Genomic DNA, 23,273 nt, shown 5'->3' on the forward strand with positions numbered 1-23,273 from the left:
GATGTCTTTTTACAAAAGAGCCCCCTTTTTTGGCTTTATTGACTGTAGATCTTGAGCTTCCTGACCTTCACTCTGAGTCTTCTCTAGCTTTCACTCTGTCCAGTGGAGAAAATGACTATTTGGGTTAAGTTACAGGATCCTGGCCTTTGCCTCTTCTAGCCACCCACTTTGTGTAGTGTAACTCAGGACTTATTTGTGCTGTTTTAGAGCCAGAAGGGGTGTTCTTGGCAGGATCGGGTCTGGCTAGTTAAGTGGGTACAAGGGTACCTTTTCCTGTGCTGTGAATTGGGCCCCCTAGCGCTCATGGTCTCAGGAAGTGCTTAGGGACTTCCCTAAAGTTCCTCCATGGGACAAGTTTTGCTATTTCCGATTTTTATTTTATTTATTTTGTGGGACTGGGGATTGAACCCAAGGCCTTTGCCCTGAGCTACAATCCCAAAACTCTCTCTTTTTATTTTATTTAGTCTTTTTGAGACAGGGTCTTGGTATGTAGTGGCTGGCCTTGAGCTCACTTGGTAGCCCAGGCTGGTCTCAGACATGCAATGATTCTCCTGACTCAGCCTACCTAGTGCTGGAATATAGGCCTGTGCCACCAGGCCTGGCTTTATTTTTTTATTTTGATACAGGTCTTACTGAATCTTTATTTTGTCAGGCTGGCCTCAAAACTTGTGCTCCTCCTGTCTCAGCTTCCTAAAGTGCTGGAATTTTAGATGTGAGTTCCCTTATTTAACTGCTATGCTGGATTTGTCCCTGAAACTCTTGCTGAACTGAGAGCTTGGATTCCTCAGGTTGTATCCCCTGCTGATGAGCCAGTACCCTTGCCACACAGACCCAGAATTTCCAAGCTTCCTAGCCCAGTCAGGAGCTAATGCAAGAGCAGACTGGAGGTGAATGAGTTTGAGGTCAGCTGGTGGGACAATCAATAGCCTCCTGGCAGCAGAATTGGTAAAGAGGCAAGGCATGAGTGCCAAAAACGGGCATTGCTCTTGGTGAAGCTAAGAACAAGAGATAGAAAAGGGTTGGAACCAGAGCTCACTGGTGTGAACTGCTTCTTTTGTAAATGATTAACTCTCAGCCAAAGGGGTGACTTAGGAGGATGGGCCAGGAACTTTGGACTTGGGGCATGAGTATCCAGAAGGCCAATGTGTGATCTGTAGAAGAGGAGGACTTTCTAGGTGGTGGGACTGGGCTCCAAGGATTGGAGTGAGATCAGGTAGTGTGTGCTTCAGGAAGTCTACTTAACCTATTAGATGGTTTAATTTTTGCAGCAGCAGCCATAGAATCTACCAGCCCTGAGCCCTTGGAGGGGTGGCCATAGGGGATTCTGTCCCTGGTCTCACTTGTGCTTTCTTCACCCTAGGCAGCCATGAGTACAAGGTGATGCTGAGAGCAGAGGGGCATGGCCTGTAGGGTTCTGACCTGTCTGGTACGAGTCCCCTCACGTTCACTCTTCTGGGGAGCCCCAGTGGCCCGGATGGCCAGTGGCATGGCCTTGTCAGAGCAGGCACGACTGCTGTTTGAAAGTGCTGTGGGTGCCATGCAGCCAGGCCCCATGCTGCAAAGGGCACTGTCCTTGGATCCAGATGGTAGACAGCTGAAGGTACGGGACCGGACCTTCCAGCTGCAACAAAATCTGTACCTTGTGGGCTTTGGCAAGGCTGTGCTGGGCATGGCAGCTGCAGTGGAGAAGCTACTGGGCCATCATCTTGTGCAAGGTGTGATCAGCGTTCCCAAGGGAATCTGTGCTGCCATGGAGCATGCGGGCAAACAGTAAGGAGCTGTTGGGGGCTGCTCCCTAGTGTTCTGGATTGTCCTTTCCTCATCAGCTTCCCTTTCCTTCTGGGTCTGGTCTGGCCTCAGGAAGGAGTTCAAGGGGCATCCTCATTTATGTCCCTTCACATATACAGCCAAGAAATAAGGTGGGAGGAGAGGACCCCCCCCCCATCTCTTTCTGTTTCCTTCCTCTTCAGGGAGATGTTGTTGAAGCCACATAGCCGTGTCAAGGTATTTGAAGGTGCAGAGGACAACTTACCAGATCGTGATGCGCTGCGGGCTGCACTGGCCATCCAGCACTTGGCTGAGGGTCTCACAGCTGATGACCTGCTGCTCGTGCTTATCTCAGGTGCAGGTGCCATGTTGGCTCAGGACAGATGGCAGGGGTGTGTTCCAAATACTAGGCCTTTGAGAAATTGATCTGGGCCCCTAGAGTCACAGGGTGATGTTGAGAGCAAGTGAGGCAGGGAGGAGCCTGGATGGTTTCTCCTGGGTGGCTTTGGGCCAGTCACTGTTTCCCCCTCAGCTGTGGATGCTCTCCTGCAAACTGACCATATTGGGCGATACCAAGAGGGCACAAAGAGAAAGTGTGCTTCACACAGGCATCTAAGGCAGAGCTGGCACCTTAGTAGAATCTTTGGAAAATATTGCTCTTCATGTTGCTGTCTGTACCATTGTTACTCAGGGTTGGAACCTGGTCTCCAGACCTTATGGAGATGATGGTCTTCTGCTTTTTTTCTCTCCTCTTTGCCATGTTCCAGGCTCTTCAGGGATTGTTAGCTCTTTCAGTGCTGGCAGGGATATCCTCTGGTGGCCCAGGGCCTAGTGACTTTGCACACACTCACTACATGTCCAGATGGGGGCACCCTAATCCCACTCTCCCAGCTCACTTCCTTCATAGGCCTGTCTGCTGCTCCCTGGTTCCTTGGGTTGTGATACCCCTCCATCTGATACCTTTACTGACTGTGCAGGTGGGGGGTCAGCTCTGTTGCCTGCCCCCATCCCACCTGTCACCCTCGAGGAGAAACAGATGCTCACCAAGCTGCTGGAAGCCCGAGGAGCTACCATCCAGGAGCTGAATACCATCCGAAAGGCCCTTTCCCAGCTTAAGGGTGGAGGGCTGGCTCAGGCTGCCTACCCTGCCCAGGTGTGTAAGTTGCTTCTTCCTCAGAGAGCACTGAGCTTCCTGTCATATTTGGGAGATGAAAGTAAGTTCAGCATGCACAATCAGTAGGGACTCGGTGTGAGAGTCACATGCCAGGTTAGGGGAGGTTCCTAGAAGGGGCTTCAGGGAGGGGAGAGGGTATCCTCAGGGCTAGGTGTTCTGGAGACCTACCTGAGAGTTGTTAAAAGTAGGCGGGGAGTCTGGAAATGGTGACACATCCCCATAATCCCAGTACTCTGGGAGGCTGAGGCAAGAGAATCTCAAGTTTGAGCCCAGTGTGGGCAACTTAGCAACTTAGTGAGACCCTGTCTCAAAATAAAATTCAAAAAAGGGCTGGAGATGTAGCTTAAGGTTCAATGCCTAGTATTGTGAAAGATGGAGGAGGAGGAGGGGGAGGGGAATGAAGAGGAAAAGAAATGAGCCAGGAGGAAATGCACTAGGTAGCAGAACCTGTGGTGCAGTTTGTCTTTGTGGATTCTTGTGCAAGGAGAAGGTGAGATTGAGGCTTGTGCTGTGGCCCTTTTCAGGTGGTGAGCCTGATCCTGTCAGATGTGGTAGGGGACCCTGTGGATGTGATTGCCAGCGGCCCCACTGTGGCCAACACCCACAATGTGCAAGATTGCCTGAACATCCTCAATCGCTGTGGACTTCGTGCTGCCCTGCCGCGTTCCGTGAAGACTGTGCTTTCCCAGGCTGACTCTGATCCCCGAGGGCCACCCTCCTGTGGTCATGTCCTCAATGTGATCATTGGCTCTAACACACTGGCACTGGCAGAGGCTCAGAAGCAGGCTCAGCTGCTAGGCTACCGGGCTGTGGTGCTAAGTGCAGCCATACAGGGCGATGTGAAGAGTGTGGCTCAGTTCTATGGGATGCTAGCCCGTGTGGCTGGAGCCCACCTTACTCCAGCCACAGTTGGGGCCTCTGTAGAAGAGAATGCAAAACTTCACGAGCTTGCAGTCAAGCTCCAGCTCTCGGACCTGCAGCTGGAGGAGGTGCTGGAAGCTGTAGCAGAGGCTCAGAGCCCAGTCTGCCTGCTGGCTGGTGGGGAGCCCACAGTGCAGCTGCAGGGCTCAGGCAAGGGTGGCCGGAACCAAGAACTGGCCCTGCGTGTTGGAGCAGAGCTTGCAAGATGGCCACTGGGACCTGTTGAGGTACTATTTTTGAGTGGTGGCACTGATGGGCAGGATGGGCCCACCAGTGCTGCTGGGGCCTGGGTTATCCCTGAGCTTACCAGCCAGGCTGCTGCCGAGGGGCTGGATGTGACCACTTTCCTAGCACACAATGACTCGCATACCTTTTTCTGCCGCTTCCACGGTGGGACACATCTATTATATACGGGGCTGACAGGTACCAATGTCATGGACACCCACCTCCTGTTGCTGCGGCCTCAGTGATGGAAAGGGCCAGGAAGACAAGAATGGGTCCCCAAAACCATGTGCTTTAGGGCTCCTACCCTTCTCAGTCCTGGCTGCTTTTGGCTCTCTTACCTTTCTGCTCTGTCTTAATTCCCCACAATGAGGTCTGTAGATGGGAGCTTTCTTCCTCCTCTGCTCTCTGTCATGGCAGTAGGCAGCCCTGAAGACCAGGACAAGCCTTTTGGCCAGTTCACTGTCCCAGTTCTCCTCTGCACAGTCTCTTGGACAAGCCCTTTAACCTGTTTCTTCTGTGGAGTAAAGCTAGAAAGACTGGAAATAAAAAGGACCACACTATGGGTTTTCTATGCATCTTTCCTAGGTGCAGAGACTTGCAGGGAGCTGCTGGGGAGGGGAGTGTAGTCTGGCTGTAGACATGGTGCCAGAACCTAACAGGAATTTCCTGTGCCCCTCTGCTGGGCACATCGACTTGTTTCATATAAATGGGAGGCTATGTTGTATCTTTGGAAACTGGTGCCCAACAGCTTCAATGTGGGCGAGCAGGGACAGGCCTAAAGATTGCCACCAGCTGACCCTGCACACCAGCAACTTCTAGTTGCATCCTTGGCACAGTCCCTCCAACTTTCTATATGCTTTGTTGGGTGCCACCTGCCACCTGCCACCAAGGATAGCCCTTCTGTATTTGGGCAGCCCTATTACACTTCCTAGCCATCTGTTTGTCCAGGAGCTTCTCCAGCCCGCAAGATACTGGACCTTGTTTTCTTGTTGCCAGCTCCATTTTCCTAGGCTGAACACCCTCAGGTCCTTCAGCCAACTCGGACACAGTTCTGAGCTAGTGCCAGCCCCTCAGTGGGGTCTCCAAGCATTGTGACAATATGATGCTTCAGAGCAATGAGGGGTCCCTTCTGTTAGAGCTAGTGAGAGAAGCAGCAACTGAGGAGAGTAGCAGAGAATGCTCCCTTGGGCTGGCTGGTAGTCTGGATTGGGAAAAGAAGGTGCCAGCTCACTTCAGGTCCTCTTGTGCAGTGTCGGAGGCCTCCGCTGACTATCCTCGCCGTGCGCCACGGCTCCAATCCCTATATGAGTGAGCAATAGAATCACATAGGAATAAAAAGCCATAGAGAACAGCGAGGCCTGGGGCTGCTCCTGTGGTCCTGGGCTCTACCTGGAGGCTGCAGGGAGCTCTAGACCAGGGCTGGTGTGCCTTCCTGGGAGGATCTTCCTTTCCCCACTTTGGTTCTGCCCTGCCTAGTTAGCAGGGGTTCATGACATGGGGACTTGGTTCATGCAATGCAAGCTGTGGGGATCAGGAGGGAGGAGAATAAGGTGAACTGGGCTTAATGCCAAGGAGGTTTAGCAAAGGGGAGCATTTGAGCCACTGTCCTGCTGACCTTGACCAGACTCTCAGGAGGTCTTCACATATCAATGGTGTTCTGTCCGCTTGAGATGTGGCCTCCTAGCCTCAGCCCTCATCTTCAGGAGTTCATTAACACAGGGTGCCAAGTTGCAGAAAGAGCAGGGAAGGAGGGCTGTCTTCAGTGTGTGTGTGGTTGGGGGAGCGTAGGGTGGTGTTAGCATAGGGAGGGCATCTGTGAGTAGGCGGGCGCGCTAGGCTGCTGTGGGAGCACATGGGTGCTTCCAGAGCTGCTGAGGGCTTTGTACATGTGAAGAGTCTTGCTGGAGGCTTCTTCCTGCTACCTTGGGCCCTTTCCTATAGCATACATACAGAGGTGTATGATTTGTCGGCTTCACCCATTACATTTGCTTACTCTGGCCCCCAGAGATAAGAAAGTATTTGTAGGTCTGTGTAAATGATAGATAAATCCCTGCACTGTGAGTACTCAAAGATTATTTGCTCCGTAAATGTAAATTATGAATCACTAAGGTCCTCCCCTCCTTTTTGCTTTTGGCTTTTGTCTTTCTTGGCTCAGATTTCTCCCCTCTTATACCCACTTCATCACTGAACCCTGAATCTAGAATCTTTTGCCCAGAGAGTGCCCAGACCCCATGCCTGCTTCAGCTTTCATAGGCCTCTCTGTTCTCTGCGCTTTGCATGAGCTGAGCAGTAGAGAGCCCTTTGGGGATAACTTATCCAAACCACTTTGTCTTACAGCTGGAGAAACAGAGGTGGCTTGTGGGCTGCACAGCAAGCCAGCCACAGATCCAGGACGAGAACCTGGCTAGAACTTGGCTTTTTGTCCTCTGCCACACTCAAGGGTTCAGGCTTTCTGGGGCTCACCCAGAGCCAGAAGATACACTTTTGCCTGCAAGTGCTGGGAGATGGTCACATGACCATATCTGGCTTCCCCAGAGATCCAAGAAGCAGATTAGTTGGTCTCTGCTTGGCTTGCATGGAAAGTTCCATATTGATTTTGTGGGAAACCATATGCAGTGAATGGTGGGGCTCTATATAAAGGTGTGTGTTTGAAACCTTATACACTTCTGTGTGTGGGCATAGGTACATGTGTAGGTGTGTGTGTATCTAGTGCCACCCATGACCAGTCACTGAGCAGGCCTTTGTCAAGGGGCCCCTATAGGCTGGCAGAGCAAAGGCAAATGTGTTCCTGCCAGATTGAGTTGGTTAACTTTGTGCTGATAGCGGTAGTGAGTCTCATGAAGATTTTGTCAGGGAATGTCATCATGAAGGTGTCTTAGGATCTTGATGCTGAGGGTAATTTCCTTACTATAGGGGGTGGTGATATAGGGCCACGGTGTGGCCCAGCTGGCTGGAGAAATAAGTGGGACCTGTCAATTACAAGATACCCACTGCCAAGTAATTCCCAGAAGCCCGTGTGTGGAATTTCTCTTGGTTCCCATGAGATGTGGATGTCATGTAAGACATAGACACCATGAGGAATCCATGATTGTGACTCCTCAGGGTAGCCCACACTGCATCAGATGCAGAGTGCATTTTATTTTTGCTTTTATCCTTTCCTTTCTTTGTCCAGCCTAAGTTTCCTCTGCAGAATTAGTTTTTCCCTCACCCCATCACCTCTGAATTTTCAAATAAACTTTCAGAACTGTTTTTAGCTTATCTTGTCTAATTCTTTGTTTGAGGCATGAAGGACCTGGAATATATTTAGTTGTGAGCTATTTCTAGAGGAACTGCTCAACAACAGTTGGGGGAGAGCTCATGTGAGGGTCTTAGGTGGACAGATGTATATTATAGTGCTCCAAGAACCTTCTGTACTTCCCCTCTAAACCCTCAACCCTGCAGCCTTCAGCCAGTCTGAGTGCCTGTTAGATGCACACTTTGGAACCAAGGCTAGTAGCCCTGGCTCAAATATCCCCAGAGGTAACAGCCTTTTTGTTCCTGGGAATGCCACTGGGAGCTTGAGGACAGACAGAGCATCTGGTGGGTATTGTAAGGAGACTCCACACTCATGTAGGATCTTGATGAGCTGGCAGTTTAGTGGCCTGCAAGGAGTACCGGAGTGGTACTAAGGTCTTAGGTCCTTGTCCTGATCCTTTCCTTTCTCCCAGCTTCAGTTTTCCCCTCTGGCTAATGGGAACAACATCTACTGCCCTCTGTTTTGTAGAGCTGCCTGTAACAGGTGGTTCTCTGCACAAGCTTTGTGTATGTGGGCAGCTCAGGGAAAAAGAGAAAGAAAGGAGAGGTATTGGTTTCTTCAAGGAGAATTGTAGGGAAATCTTGGCGCAGGGAGGCTGCCTTGTTGCCAGTGCCAGGGTTACAGCCAGCAGCTGGGTGTTGGTGTTTGCTGAGGCTGAGCAAGAAACTTACTGCCCTCTGGCATTGGGCTTATGCAACCAGAAAATATTGTTCCTGATTTTTTTTTCTTTCCAATGCTAGAGATTGAGCCAGGACCTTGTACATGCTAGGCAAGCACTCTACAATGGCCCATAGTGGGTATTCTAGTCTCTAATGGCCAGGAGGGTGTGTGCTAGAGTAGCAGCAGTTGGAGGATGGAGGACTGTGTCACTGGAGTTAGAATAAGCTGATCCAGCCTGGAAGAGCGCCACCTCATGCCTGGGAAAAATAGGGCAGCCTGCCCGGCTCTGGGACTGAATCCTGTGTGAGGGACATGATGAGGTTCAGACTGGAGAGATGGGGTACTGGCCTGGCCTCAGGATGAGAACTCCTGGCTGAGAGGGTTTGGTGTGTGTGTGGGCTTGGGGACACCGACACCCGCTGGATATCGGAAAGTCAGTGACTGAGGTGGCTGTCGTGTTAGGTGAAACAGTGGCACTATAGTAGCTGTGCCCAGCCCAAGAGGGGTGGCTTGTCTGCCAGTGGCAGGGCTGTCTCCTGGTTAAAGCCCTTCCCAGGTTAGCACTAGAGCCAGTTCTGATGCCTTCCTCATTCACTTCCCCTGACTCAGGCTGGTCACGGTGGCTGGAGGGGCTGGGCGGGGGTGGACATTTGGCTCTGCACCAGTTAATACTTGCTGACCTCTTCATGTGATGTTGCACCAGGGGGATCGGGGGAGAGGTTGGGTGGCTGCTACTGTGCTCCAGTGAAGGGGTTCTGGCTAAGGGTGGGAGAGGGTCAGTCCCTGGAAACGAGTCTCAGCTGCCCAGTCCTCAGAGCAACCATGACCCTTTGCAGCATCACCTTGTGGGATCATACCCACCCCAGAATGTACCCACAGGGAGCATCTCCTCTGTTATCCCCACATTCCCAGCTCTTTTCTGACTGGGAAGCTAACAGAGCTCTTGAAGCCGTGAGGGCTTCTGAGTCCTGGTCTCAGCCAGCCTTGCCTATACCTCCAGCTCCAGTAGAAAAGGGGGCGGGGCCACCACAGTTTCTGTACCTCAGTGCTCCCATCCCCTGCCTTGCTTTAGGTTCTGGGGAGCTTCCTGTCATTTTGGGTTGTTCTAGTAAGTGCACTTGTAGAGCTCAGTCTCCACTTAGTCCTCCACCCCCACCATCTCTTCCCAAGGAGCCCACCTTCCTTACTGTCCAGTCCAGATCCAGGAAACTGCATGTGGCAATATCTAGGCTCTGGCCTGAAAACCTTCTGGTCACAGCTCTGGGTAGTGCTGTCCTGTGACCCTTGTCTGGGGGAGCTACTCAGAAACCCCTAGAAGGGGCATTATTGGAGTTTGGGGCTTGGAAGGAAACCTGTAAGCCTGTGACAGGAGAAAAGATTTTTCCTCCACACCTCCAACCTTGCACATTCCAACTGCAACCAAACCCCTGCCAGGGACTGGTGCTTGGGGTCACACCCCCTTGAGCCAGTACCTCTACTGCCACGAGGTAGCCAGTAACTGCAGCTCAGCTAGGGCATGATTCAACCCTGGGCGCCAGGACTGGGCAAACACTCAGACCTTCAGGGGTGGGCTGCTCTAGTCGCCCCCACTCGGGTCCCCCTCAGCCTTGGGCCACCCACAGAAACCAGACACAAGGGCAGGGACAGCCTGCCAACTCGCGGCCAGCCTTGTGCCTCCACCCCAGGCTTTTGCTGACCACTGGGGCACCTGCGACTGCCACTCTGTGCCCCATTGTGTTCTGGGGGCAGAGAAGCAATCTGGCTTGGACCATCCACTCTCCCCACCTGCCCACCCCCGGGTCTCCGGCTGCCCGCTGCCCCGTGCCGGGGTCCCTGCATTCCCGGAGCTCACCTCAGCCTCCGCTGTCTCCTCACCAGAGGCACTGCAGTGTGGGAACTGTCCCGGGAAGCCGGTTCTCAGCTGAAACAAAGAGGTGGGGGAGGAAAAGGGGGGCAGCAGGAGAGGGAGAGGGTGAGTGAGCCGGCGAAGGAGTGGAGGCTGGAGGGGGAAGAGAGAAGGCAGAGGATGAGACACAAGAGAAGGGAGGGAGGGCAGTGTGCGCCCGCTGCCAAGGGATAAAGCCTGACTCTTGGGACTGAAGGGCCAAGAGAGGAGGGAAGAGGAAATGGGGAGGGGGCGAGGAGATGAGGGGCCAGACTGAGAGGGAAAGGGGTAGGGGGAGGAGGGGCAGGGGGAGGGGGTGGGGGTAAGGGGGGGTGTGGGCAGGAGAGGGAGGCTGGGCTGCCTGGCTGGGGTGGGGTGGGCAGAGGGGTCCCACCCCTGTCCCATGCTGGTCTGGTCTCAGAGGAAGCCAAAGCCCATGGGAGGGGTCATGGCAAGGAGAGGGACCAGCCAAGCCAGGGGCAAGGCGCTGGGCTGGCTTGGCAAGTCAGGGCCAGTGACAAAGGCAAAGGCTTGAGAACAAAGGTGCCTGAAGGGCGGGATAGCTCGGCTGACACTGCTGAGTGCAGGGCTGGTCCACCCTTGGCAGTGCAGGCTGAAGTGGCAGCAGAGGTTGCGGGGGAGAGGGGATGGGCTATGAGGGTAGGCAGGGCTCCCCCATCATTCCTTAGGTTCTCTGAACACAGGATGCTAGTGTCACTGTCTTTTTGCAGGAAGGGGTGGTTGTTGGGACAATCCTGTGTCTGACATCTACAGCTATGACTGAGAACTGGGTAGGGGAAGCCCCTCTTAGGAAGAGTCTGTGGCCCCCAAAGGAGGAGGGGAGGACAGTGGGTGCCTGGGGGGAGGGGATGGGCGGGGATGGAAGCAGGGAGAAGCAGGGGCTTGGAAGGCATAGGTGGGGGAAAGAGGCTTTGGGGTGGGTTCAGAGCTGTCACTCCTTCATACCCACAGTTTTGGGGTTTCTGGATGCAGACCTAATGATAGATGGAATAATGATCCTCTTTCCTGCAGCCCCCACCTGCCACCAAGGGTCACCACAACAGAAAGGCAGGGACACTCCCTGGGGAGATCAGCTGGGGCTCAGGCTGTGTCAGTGCTGGCAGGTTGCCTGGATAGCACCCTGGCCTGGCTCACCCTCTGCTCAGGTTCTGAGGCATAGGTGCTGCTGCCACCCTCCAGAGAAGGTGTGCTTTCTCTGGGCAGCAGCAAGAAGGGAGGAATCATGTGCTGGGCTACAGCTGTGCAAGGAGACTGGGTGAGCAGTCCCAGGCCCACCTGCACGGAAGGGTGAGAGCTAGTTGCTGCTTGGGTTCTGTCCAGCCCAACTCCTATCACCTCCTCCTTGAAGCCTTCCTGGTCCCATCTAACGGAGCCATGTCAAGGGTTGCCACTGCTCTGCTGTCTCCTCAGGAACCGGGAGCCCCACGAAAGGAAGGAAATTTTAATCCACCTTCATTCCTCCTTTTTTTTTTTCTTTAGAAATAATTTTTCTAGGAGTGGTGGTGCATGCCTATAATCCTAGCACTCGGAAGGCTGAGGCACAAGGATCACTTGAATTTGAGGTCAGCTTGGGCTACAAAGTGAGTTCAAGACCAGTTTGAATTACATAGAAAGACCCTGTTTCAAGAACAAAAAATTTTAAACTTACAGAATAGTTGTTAGAATAAGAATGAAATAAGTACAAAAAATATCCATGGAGCCTTTAGAGCAGATGGACAATCATTGTTAATATTCAACTATTAGTATTTTGCTCCATTTTTTGTATTTGCTGAACACATACACACACACACACACACACACACACACACACACACACACACACACACAGATATACACATGCTTTTTCCTAAGCCATTTGAGTAAGTTACAGATATTCAGAAGGATGGTTTTATACCTGTCTCTGAGGCTAGCCCAGACCACATTGTAAGGCACCTCCTGCCTCCTGGAACAGGCAGTGAGTAAACAAGTGGATGTCACTTGCTGGAAGCTTGACTTTTGGGGTCTGGTCCAGGCTGCCCTGGGAGCTGGGTAATTCAGGGCTGTAGTAGGGGGAGCAGTGGTGGGGCTGTGGCCCTAGGAAGCAAGGAAGTGAACAGGAAGGTGGTGGTGCGTCACCCACCAGAGTGAGCATGTGGTGTTTGCTGGGTGTGGAGCTGGTGGTGTAGATGGAGCTGGGCAGTGTGGATGGCCATGCTGAGGCTCAGAGCATCCTTAGGAAATGGGCACTGTCTAGTCATGAGGATGGGGAGGAGACCCAGCACAGAGGTCCAGCCCCAGCCCTCCTTTGGGCTCCTCTGCACAGTCCTATGCAGGGTAGGGAAGCCCTGGAGTCCCCATGACAGCTGGTCTGTGTTGACCTGTGCAGAAAGGAATGATGGGCCCCTGTGCCCTTGGGCTGATATCTTATCCAGGACACAGAGCTGGTATTTTTCTCAGTGTCCCCAAATGGGTTCCAATCCTGTCTGGAAGCCTTCCTTTAGATGGAACCTCTCTTTCTCCCTCTGCTTCCTCCGTTTCTTTCTTGCTCCATTCTGGGGCGCTGGAAATTGAACCCAGAGCCTTCACATTGAGCTAGGTCCCCAACCCTTTTTATTTTTTATTTTGAGCTAGGGTCTTCCTGGGTTGCCTGGGCTGGCCTCACACCTGTGATTCCCCCTGTCTCAGCCTCTCAGGGTGCTGGGATCACAGACATGTGTCACTATGTCCAGCTTGCAGGGTTTTTTTTTTTGTTGTTGTTTTGTTTTGAGGTGGAACTGGGGATTGAACCTAAGCATTATACATGCTAGACAAATGCTCTATACTGAGCTACAGCCCCGGCCCTTTTGTTCATTTTTTTTTTGGGAGGGGGTACCAGGAATTGAATTTATGACCTTGCATTTACCAGGCAGGTGCTTATGCCACTGAGCTACATGCCTTTTTTTTTATTTTTTAATTTTGCCCCAGGTTCTCACTTAACTGTCCACACTGACCTTAAACTCCCAGTCCTACACCTCTGCCTCCTAAGTAGCTGTGATTGCAGGCTGGCATCCCTGCATCCAGCCTGCAAGGCTCTCTCGTCCCTTCTGACTTCCACCCAAAGGACATGATTTGGGAGTTTGGCAGTTTTTGGAAATGATACCTTGAAGATGACTTGTGTGCTAATGCTCACTTTTCCTCCCTGCCTAGTGGGGAAAGTCTTTCCCCTCCAGGAAGCCTTCCTCTGAGTGTTGCCCCTCAGGCAACAACCTTCCTGGGAACGCCAGCCCTGCTAGTTAACAGTAGTGTTATCTCTAGGACCTGGAACTCTGCTCTGTCATTGACCTTTCTCCTTCTTGCTGGCCCAGGAAGGTACCTGGCAGTGGTCCTTTGAGACCCTTGAGCCCAGAGTGTCCCACAGATCCTGGGATGGCAGAGGTGGTAGACAGAAAGGAGGCTCCCTCGATGAAGGAAAATGCTTTGTCAAGCCCAGCAGCCTGTTGGGGGCACAAATTGGCCTTCAGTTGGGGTCTCTGACTGCTTGGCCAGTGCTTCTGCTTTCTCTCCTATCTAGGACAGTAGCCCAGGGTTCTCCCTGAACCCTACTGTGTGCCCCCAGGGAAAGGGGCATCCATCTGCCTGTGTCACCTGCAGCCCACCATCTAAAAGCCCAGAGGACACTGGCCTCCCTCCCACTGCTGATCCCCCAAAGAGATCTCAGCAAATTAGCACATACAGTATTTACTTAATTAGGGTAATGACATAATTAGTGTAACTTGGGCTCCATCACATGGCTTCAACATGCAATTAGGAGCTGTCAGCGGGAGGCAACATTGTGAAAATGCTCATTCAATTTTGGTTCCAGCATGGAGGCCACAGCAGCTGCCTGTGCTCAGAAGGAGGTGGGTGGTGGGTTGCCGTGTGTGTGAGGTGACTGCAGGCAGTTGTTAGCTTAGGGCAGAAGAGGAACCAGGTCAGGGCTATGGGGTCATCATTCCAGTGTGTGTGACCCTCCCAACTCCAACCCCAGGCAGTGGCTGTGGTGGCTGCCAGAAATGCCATCACCAACAGGCTGTCTTGTCTCTCTTTATGCCTTTGGTGCTTCAAAAGCCACTATCTCATACCCTCTAATATGTTGGTCCTTCATTGTGGCCCTGACAGCCATAGATTGGCAGGACTGGGGCGATTACTCCCATCTTCACTGGATTAGTGGGGAAACTGAGATTCCGGGCAAGGAAGGTGATAGAGGAAGTCATGGCAGTGCAGATCCTAAAAGGCAGCCTGGCATGACAGGATGCCCCAAGCCAAGGCACATGACCTTTAACCTTGGGGAGGTCTCCTGTCCTGTGGGGTCCCTTCTCCGGGGAGCAGGGCAGTGTTTGCTGGCATTGAAGGGTCCTTAGCTCCTGACATCCTTGGCATCTCCTCTACCTTCTGTGAGGCAAAGAGAAAGTGCACTGACCACCTAAAACTCCGCAGTCCTCTTCTTTGGAGGGAGGCCAGGGAATGGGCCTCACCGTACCCCACAGAGCTGGAATTCCAGGCCTTCTCTGAGGCGAGTCTAGTGTGGGGGTGGTTTTTATTTTTCAGTATTAGGAACTGAACTCAGGACCTTCACTCTGAGCTACATCTCCAGCTCTTTTAAAAATTTATTTTTATAGATGTATGTACTGAGGCATGAATCCAGGGCCTCTGTAATGACAGTCCCAGCTCTTTTTTTTCCTTTTGAGACATAGTTTTGCTAAGTTGCCTGATTGGACTCAAATTTGCAGTCGTCCTACCTCAGCCTTCCAGAATGTTGGAAGGTGTACACTTTCATGCTGGCTAATTTAGTGTTTTAAATTCCACAGCTCCCTGCTTCTGCCTCAACAACAACTCAGATGCTAAGTCATCAGTGCTGGATTTACAGAGCACTTTATACTTCAAGCTGATGGGCTCCAATATCATCCTGTGAAACAGCATCAATATCTTTACCTCTTAGGTGGGGAAACTGAGACAACAAACAAAAGCCAGTGAAGGATAGTGCCTAGTCCCAAGCCCTTCACCTTGGTCCTTAGTGGTCAGCAGCTCCCTCCTACATCTGCAGGATTTCCCTCCACTCAGCTATCACTGGAGGGAAAGGCTGGGCTGAGAGCTGGGGTGTTGCAACTGAGCTAGAGGTCTGGGGTGACTTACAGAGTGCAGTTTACAGTCTCCCAGACAGGAAACTCAGAGACCCTGCCTGAGACAGTGGGAATTGTCATTCAGAACTGTCGTGCTGGGTAGGAGGGGATGGCAGATAAACATGGTTGTTGGTAGTGACACTATGAAATCAAGATACCACTTGCACGGCCAGATTTTTGTTAAGGTAGAGACATCATCTGTGAAGCAGGAAGATGAAGAGCCCTGTGAGGCCAGGTTGCTAGGAGAATGGAGGGTGCACACATACCTTTGGTCAGAGGGTCAGGAGGTCTGAGCATTCAGGCAGCCTGGCCTGGCTCCCCTTGGTATTTTCCACTTCAGGAAAGAGTCCTTTTTTCCTTTTTCTAATATTTTTTGAGATTGGGTCTCACTGTGCAGCCCAGGCTGGTTTCACACTAGAGGCAATCCCACAATACCTATTATACATATGGAGCCTACTAACTCCTTCAGCTTTTTATACGAGGAAGACGAAATGATATTTACTTATGTGAGTCTGAACCATTTCACCCAAGAGTGTGATCACAAGTTGCATCCATTTACTTACAGAGCCTCATGATTGTCCTTCTTTACAGCTGAGTAGCTTTCCAATGTATGAAAATGCTATATCTTATTTATCCATTCTGCGATTGATGGGCAAATTATCCTTGCTTTTTTCTGGTTCTCTGTTGCATGGAGCATTGTTTTCTCTCCTTTGACTTTCAATCTGTGAATTTCCTTTCAAGTTAATGTGTTTCTTGAAAGGGGAGGAAAAAATCTAAAAGGTAAGGTGGTAAACTATTGTTAATTCCCTATTCTTTTTTTTAAAGTCCTGTATCATTTTATTGTTCTGTTTTGATTGGTCTTAACCTGTTTTGTTTGGTTTTATTTTATTATATCTGATGGCATGGGCAGCTATTTTGAAGATTAATAGGATATATTATGGTAGCCATTGTTGATTTCCCATTATCTTGTATTAAAGTCCTGTATCATTTTCACTGTTTTGTTTTGATTGGCTTTATTCTGCTTTATTTTGTTTGGTTTTATTCTTTTAAAATGAAACCTGGAGGTGATCCCAGTGCCTCAGCCTCTCCAGTGCTGGGATCATGGGGTGTGAAACTGTGTCCTGCACCTTTTCATGCCAAGGAAGTGAGGAGCTGCAGAGGAGGAGAGAGAGTGGCCAGGAATGGATGGTGTGAGCATGCTCCTTGTGGAGAATGCTGGTCACTGAGAGACCCTGGGCAGGATTAAGAGATGGGGCTGGATAGAGCTGGAGGCAGCCTGTGCTCTCACCGGCTAGTTGTCCTCTGTGTGTACTCAGCCCCTGGCTACCTCCTCAGCTCTAAGACAGGTCCCACAGCTGGGGGACATCACAGGCTACCTGCTGCACTTCCTCCTGCAGATATTTGCTGATTCTAGATGGCCGACTTGGTCTTGGCTACGGGGGCAGGCATAGTGAGTCAGGGGAAGGCTAAGGGTCCTAAGGGTCACTGCCTTCAGAGGCTCAGCACCTCAAGGATTAGACAGACTGAGGCTCAAAGAGTAGACAGAGATTAGTGCCTACTCAGAAGGAAGGGCCACACTGCATTCACAGCTTCTAACAGCAGAAGTTCAGACCCCCTCCCTATCGACCAAGGGAACAGAACCTGCAGAGCCCAAGGAAGAAAGCATTTCAGCTCAGACACAGAGGATGGGCAAAGGGCACTTGAGGTGGGGTTGGCGCCAGCAGAGAGCAAGAGGCCAGAGTGCAGGGTCCAGGGATGCCAGGATCAGGTGTGAGGTGTTTGGGTGGACTCTGGGGAGTTTGAGGGTTTGGGGACTCTGGTCTTTTGTGGGAAGGTCAAGACATATACTTACACACATTCATCAGAAAATTTCGGAGCTGGGGATTTAGCTCAGCGGCATAAGTGCCTGCCTCTTGTAAACAGGCAGTCGTGAGTTTGATCCCCGGTACCGATAAAAAAGAAAAAGACAAGAAAAAAAATTCTTTGAACAAGCTGTGGTGGTATAATCTTGTAATCTCAGCACACTAGGAAGTAGGAGAATCAAAAGTAAGGGAGCTCGAGCTGAGCAACTTAATGAGACCTTAGTTTAAGGTAAAAATAAGGGCTGAGGATGAAGCTTAGTGAGAAGACCCTGGATTCTACTCCCAGTACAAACAACAAAAAAAAAGATCCTTACTGTGTGTTGTAGTCAGGGGTTACAAGGAGAACAAGATAATACAGGACACATAATTTATAGCATTGTTTATAATGGTCACCCACGGAGCCAAATATAAAGAAAGTGCAGGAAATCTATTTACATACTAAAGACCTAAAAAATCCAGCTGAGGGCCTGGATCACACAGCAATGTCTTGCTTGAGTCCCGATGAAGACCTAGAGCCTATGACAATGCCCTCCATGAGTCCAGCTGGAGGTCCAGAGCCCATGATAGTGACTCATGCAAATGTGTTTCCTAGATCTGGGCTGGGAAGGCCCAAAAGGTCAAGGGTGGAAACCAGAAAGTCTATGCCAATGGGAATCTGTGCTGATAGAAGCTGAGGGTTCTGCACTGGAGCAGGAAGCAACACTCAAAGTAAGGACCTCTCTCCTGAGAAGTAACACAGCTATCCTCAGCGACAATGAGGTCTCAAGTTCCTCCTACAAAGAGAACAGCCAAGTTCACATTAGGAAGCCAGTGTGACAGGCTTCTTCTGGAGATTGAACAGCACACATCTTCCCCTCCAGAGACAGGAAGTGATGCTCAAATTAAGGACCAGAGCTCCCCCAAAGTGAATCACAGCCATTCTCAGCAAGAAGGTCCTACGTCCCTCTGACAATAACAGCTGAGTTCATATCAGGGAAGCCAGCATGACAAGCTCTTCCAGGAGAACCAACAGCTCCAAAACAACAAGAACACAGAGAACCAACAATGCTTTTTCCTCTCCAGATCTCCTTTTTACGCTGGCAACAGTCCTTAGGGGGGCCATCTACACTCAGCACCAGGCTGATGCAGTTCAGCTGGTGTGTAAGTTGACTAACAGTTTTTAGTCCACAACACTATGTGTCAGGCATATGACTTTCTAGTGTTAGGATTTAGCAGGAACTGAGGAAGTCCCTGCTTTCAGGGAGCTGATTCTGTATTCAGGAGGAGAAAGGAAAATAAGAACATTGTCAGATGTTAACTGGGATTGTGTGGAGTTTCTAACACGGCAATATGCTAGGGCCTACTTTGGTGCCGGTGGAGCCTGAGTGATAGTTAATGCAATGATGAAGCGTCCAAGGGTCATGAGAATCAGCAGAAGCCAGTGCAAAGGCCTTGAGGCCTTTGAGGAACCAAAGACAGCTATATGAGTAAAGAGAAGGGAAGGTAGGTACACATGACCGGAGGGGCAGGCTAGGGGTCTGTGAGTTGGACTAAGGCCTGCGGTCTTTATTCTGGATATTATGGGAAGTCACAGGAGGATTCTGAGGACTGCGTGTTCACTGGGAGGTGTGAGGGGCTAGCTTTTGGGATGCTATTTAGAGGCGGGACCCAGTGTCGCCTGATGGGTGGGCCGTGGTATGTGAGAGAGGGTTGTCAAAGGTGGCTCTTCAGTTCTGACTTGAGTGTATGAGCAAATGGTGTGGTCATTTTCAGAGGAGGGAGATGCTGGGAACAGCAGGCGGGTGACAGAGACACTGAGGTTCCTGAGTTGTTCTTGTTAGGACTGGGACACCTGAGGCTGGACAGGGCTGGAGATGCTCCGGAAGTCATTGTCAGATTGAGGTCTGGGGTTCTAGAGAGGAGACAGCTTTTCAGGGAGGGATCTTATTCATTTTTAGCACAGAGATGTGGTGTCCCTATATTAAGACTAGGGACATCTACTCCAAGGAATCAAGAGATTCAAGTGAGCCAGTGATGTGAGCTCTCATGTCTGCCCAGTGAGCCAAGACCGCCTTGTCTTACCCTATGGGATCCTACACCTACACCAACCTGGCTCTGTGTGGGAGAGGTTAGACCACAACCTGAAAGACTTCATAATTGCTTCAGGTGCTCCTTCAACCTGTCTCAGAGTCCTTCCCTCCGTCACCATCCCTCCGCTGTGTGGCCACTTTCCCACTGGACAGCTGAGAGGAATGAATCTCTGTTGTTCCTGCTGGACAACTGTGAATACAAAAGCTAGCCAGGTCATGCCTGTTACACCGTTAGTAGAATCCAGTGTGGCTGCAGCCTGGCTCAGGCAGGGCAGCCAGAAGATAGGATTGTGGTGGGGGTGGGGCTGCTGTTTCTGCAGGTTTGGCCTGTGGCCCCTGCTTCACCTCCCACTTTTGGGACCTCAGGTTCCTGGGGCTCACTCCTGGTAGACAGGTATCCCTGGGTGTCCCTTCAGTAGGGAGAAGAGGTGACTGCCACTGTACTGCCAAGCCATGCTCCAGGTTACGCGCTTCTCAAGCCAAGTACATTAGGGGATAATTAAGTAAAAATAGGCCTTCCGACCAGTGTAGCTCATTAAGGTCTAATTAAGTTAATTAGCTCCAGGTGTGGATGGTGAGGCTCAAGTGAGGCAGTGGCTGTTGTTTGCTGTAATTGCATTTTGCGGCAGCAGCAGTGGCGGTGGTAATAACGGTGTGGCAGAGGCAACGGCTTCCTTAGAGGCCTGGAAGCCCGCCAGGGTGTGCAGGAGGTTGCCACTGAGCTGGGAGAAGCAGGAAGAAGTAAGGGAGCGGGCCAGAGACCACCCACAGGGAGAGGCTGCTGGAGGTTCAATGTCTCCCAGGTTCAGAGAGACCTGGATGCGCATTCGCTGTCTCTATAGTGGTGGTGGTGGTGATGACTGGTCCTTTGGACTCATGCTTGATTCCTTTATACCCCATCATGGTCCCCAGCAGACTTCCTAAAGTGACTTTGCTCAGTGAGAATCAGTGTGCCAGACAGCAGGCCTGGGCATATAAGGTGGGCAAGAGAGGCTGGACCCTGCCCCTTTGTTTCTCTAAGGAGGCAGAAACATTAGTAGCTCTCACCACACAATTTTGTAATGGCGGTGGGAACCGGGGGTGCTTAACTCAGATCCTGGATGAAACATGACCAAGTGGTAGTAAATATGACATAGGTGATGGAGTGTGTGCCAGGAACTGAAAGGGCCTCCCCCTGGCCAGAGACACATGGTGCCAAGTAGGTAGAATGAGGGATCTTAGAGGGGTCTAAGGTGGGCTGTTGTGTAGAGAAAGAGTTGGTGGCTGGAGATTGGGAGGCAGAGAGGAGGCTGCCAGAGCTAGAGCCACAGAATGAATGAGGTTTTATGCACTGGATGGGTGCAAGAAGTGGGGAATGAGGATGCTGTCAGCTCCCAGGGAGGGCCTGACGAATGGTCGGGTAAGAGACATCACTGCGGGTGAATCAAGTGAAATGCCTGGGTTGCAAAACTTGGGATGCTCACTCTCAGCCTTTTGTTCTTACCTGTGGCCTATCTCAGATCACCTGCAATTCCTGAAAAGAGACATCTGTTGGGTATGGTGTTTCAAGTCTAAAATCCCAGCTTTTGGGAGGCAGAGATGGGAAGATCACAGGTTCGAGGCCAGCTGAGCTCCACACAGAGTCTTAAAAAGAAAATGACACATCTTGGAAAGTGTGAGCCACTCCTGGAGATGGGGCTAAGGGGGACCATTTTGGGCAACCCTTACCATGGATGATTGTCTTCTCTGTAACTCTAGGGTTGGGGTTGGGCAGGATTGACACCTTAGGGTCCCAAGCTCTGGATAAGTACTCTTACTAAGGTAGGATAGAAGAAATGCAGATAGGTAAAAAGGGACAAGAAAATTGTAATTTTGAGAAAACTGTAGTTTCAAGACATCAGAATTTCCCAAGGATATAGCACCTTTTCACCCCTAAATCTGTTTTTCTTCCAGGATTTTCAACCTGAAATTCCCAAGAATCTTAATGATACTATAAGTGTATATATTTTTCTTCTGATACAGTAGTACATAAATTCCAAAATCTTTTACTCTGAAAGAAACAGCACTATTAATTGGGGACCACAGGCCTAAACATTAAACACACCTAGTTGATAAAGTTAGTTTTTGCTTTGGATCACTAATGGGTGACCTGACAGAGTATAGGTAAATAATAAATAACTCAGAGAAAGTCCTAAATCATCCATGTGGAGGACTTTAAGAGAACATAAATAACCCAGCTCAGACCATAGTAGGCTTTCTTCTTTTGTGTCTACATTGAGTGTTGTCGGGGTCAAAGAGACTGAAGGAGAAAATTTGTGGGTGATGTCTCTAAAGAAAACATGCATCTGGGGATGTAGCTCAGCAACACAGTGCCTGCCTGGCAAGTGTGAGGTTGTGAGTTTGATCCCTGGAATGAAAACAAAAAACAAACCAAAACCCAAAAACAAAACATGCAGAGGCAGACCACACAACAGGAGCAGCAGGCAGCAAGCAGAGGAAGCAGCCTGCATCTTTATTGGTTAACTCTTATACATGTTCTTATCACATGTTTACACTCTTGTAGGCTTACCCGTGTAGTACATTCATGGTTGCCTATCCTAAATCATAGTTACATAAGAGCACCCCACTTCTGTGTCTGCATTAGACAGCAGGTTAGTGTCCTTAATGCATCCTGAGCTTTGATGTAATCTGCTGTGGCTTTCCACACTGGCTAGTTAAGAAAACAGAAGATTCTTGTCCAAATTCTCTCTTGCTGGGAGGCTTATTTAGGGTTGGTTTATACAGGAGGTAGATGATCACCTGCTTTTGTATAACCTCATAGGTGGAGGTTGGTCCTAATCACCAGGCCACAAGATGCTTTTCAGTTCTGAAGCTCTCAAGAATTAGATCTAATTTCCTCAGGCTATTTATGTGACTGATTAGTTTGCTTGGGTGCATAATAGACATGGTAGAAGGGGCAGCTGAGACCCTCTTACTGCTCACCAAACTCATGGGGATAAAAGAAAACACATTTCACCTGATATTGTGAAAGACAAAGGTCTGATGAGGTTAGAGAGGAAGTGAGATGTTAGGTTTGACTACAATGCTTGACTTTATTTATGTATTTGTGTCAGCCCTCGTGGGGCACCCAAGGGAGATTTTTCGAGGGTGAGGGCCCAAGGTAAAAGAACACATGTGTGCAAGATAACAGCAATAACAGCAGGCAGCATGGAGCAGAGAAGAGCACAGGAGTGAAAGAGCAAGAACAAGGGCCGGAGGAGATGCCTGAATCTTTATTGTATAACTCTTATATAGGTGTTATCTCATATTTATGTTCTTACATAGTGCTATAACCAGTGCATGCATCTACTAGTGCTAAGTCATGGCTGTATAACAGTATTCCACTGTGCACTTGCACTAGAAAAGTGGGGTCATGTCCTCAGGTGTCCTTGGATGTCAGCTTTGAAGCAGTCTGAGTGGTTCTTCACAATTTATTAATTTATTTATCCAATTTATTAATTTATGTATTTTTTATCCATAACCTTCACATTGAGCTAACTTCTCATCCCTTTTTACTTTTTATTTTGAAACAGAATCTTGCCAAGTTGCCCAGGTTGGGCTCCAATTTGTAATACTTCTGCCTCAGCCTCCCAGAGTGTTGGGATTAAAGGCATATGCCATCACTTTGGGCTTTAATGCTTGGTTTTAATTCTGTACTGTCACATTTCCATTGTAAGGTAAAAATGCAATGGAACAACTTGACCTGAAGAGGTTTAAATACTAGTAGCTATGTGACAGTGAATTTTATCATCTCTCTCTGTCTCTCTGTCTGTGTCTCTGTAGGTGGTTCTGGAGGTTGAACCTAGGGCTTCACACATGCTAGGTGAGTGCTCTACCACTGAGCTACATCTCCAGCCCTAAGTGGTAAATTTTAAATCCAGGCTATGCATCAGGATAGCCAGGTAGAGAAAACACTAAACCCATAGTTTGATGGGACTCATGGGCTCAACTGCTCACAAAAAAGGAGCATAAGGACCAGTGCACTTTTCTGGTGGTCAGCTCCTTACTCTCTCCCACACTTGGTATAGCACTTTGTTCCTGGAGGTAAATGAGTCTTCAAGTTTGCCTGATGGAAATCTGCACCTAGAAGAAGCAAATTGCAGTGCACAATTAATCCTGACTTAAATTCTGTGCACCTTTTTTTTTTTTGTCTTTTTCGTTTTTATTGGTACCAGGGATTGAACTTGCACACTTGACCGCACACTTGCAAGGCAGGCGCTTATGCCGCTGAACTAAATCCCCAGCCCCTGACTTAAATT

General features: G+C 50.1%; 1 protein-coding gene and 1 long non-coding RNA gene across 6 annotated transcripts in view; both read left to right on the forward strand.

Annotated features, from left to right (window-relative positions):
- Positions 1-23,273, forward strand: part of LOC100716760 (uncharacterized) — a 247,666-nt gene that overhangs the window by 38,513 nt on the left and 185,880 nt on the right. The gene's annotated exons all lie outside the window — the stretch shown is intronic.
- On the forward strand, positions 728-7,336 carry Glyctk (glycerate kinase). Of its 2 annotated transcripts, none has more exons than XM_063248971.1 (5): positions 728-788; positions 1,361-1,770; positions 1,971-2,122; positions 2,745-2,920; positions 3,466-7,336. In XM_063248971.1, the coding sequence occupies exons 2-5, from the start codon at positions 1,400-1,402 to the stop codon at positions 4,330-4,332; spliced, it is 1,566 nt and encodes a 521-aa protein (XP_063105041.1). In that variant the 5' UTR covers positions 728-788; positions 1,361-1,399; the 3' UTR covers positions 4,333-7,336. The 2 variants fall into 2 exon arrangements, with proteins under 2 accessions (XP_063105041.1, XP_013015442.1); XM_013159988.3 differs by lacking the exon at positions 728-788 and adding an exon at positions 1,107-1,213.

The sequence above is a fragment of the Cavia porcellus genome, unplaced genomic scaffold, assembly GCF_034190915.1.
Source record: "Cavia porcellus strain 051 isolate PalLab524CR breed Dunkin Hartley unplaced genomic scaffold, mCavPor4.1 scaffold_5, whole genome shotgun sequence".
NCBI classification, from domain to species: Eukaryota; Metazoa; Chordata; class Mammalia; order Rodentia; family Caviidae; genus Cavia; species Cavia porcellus.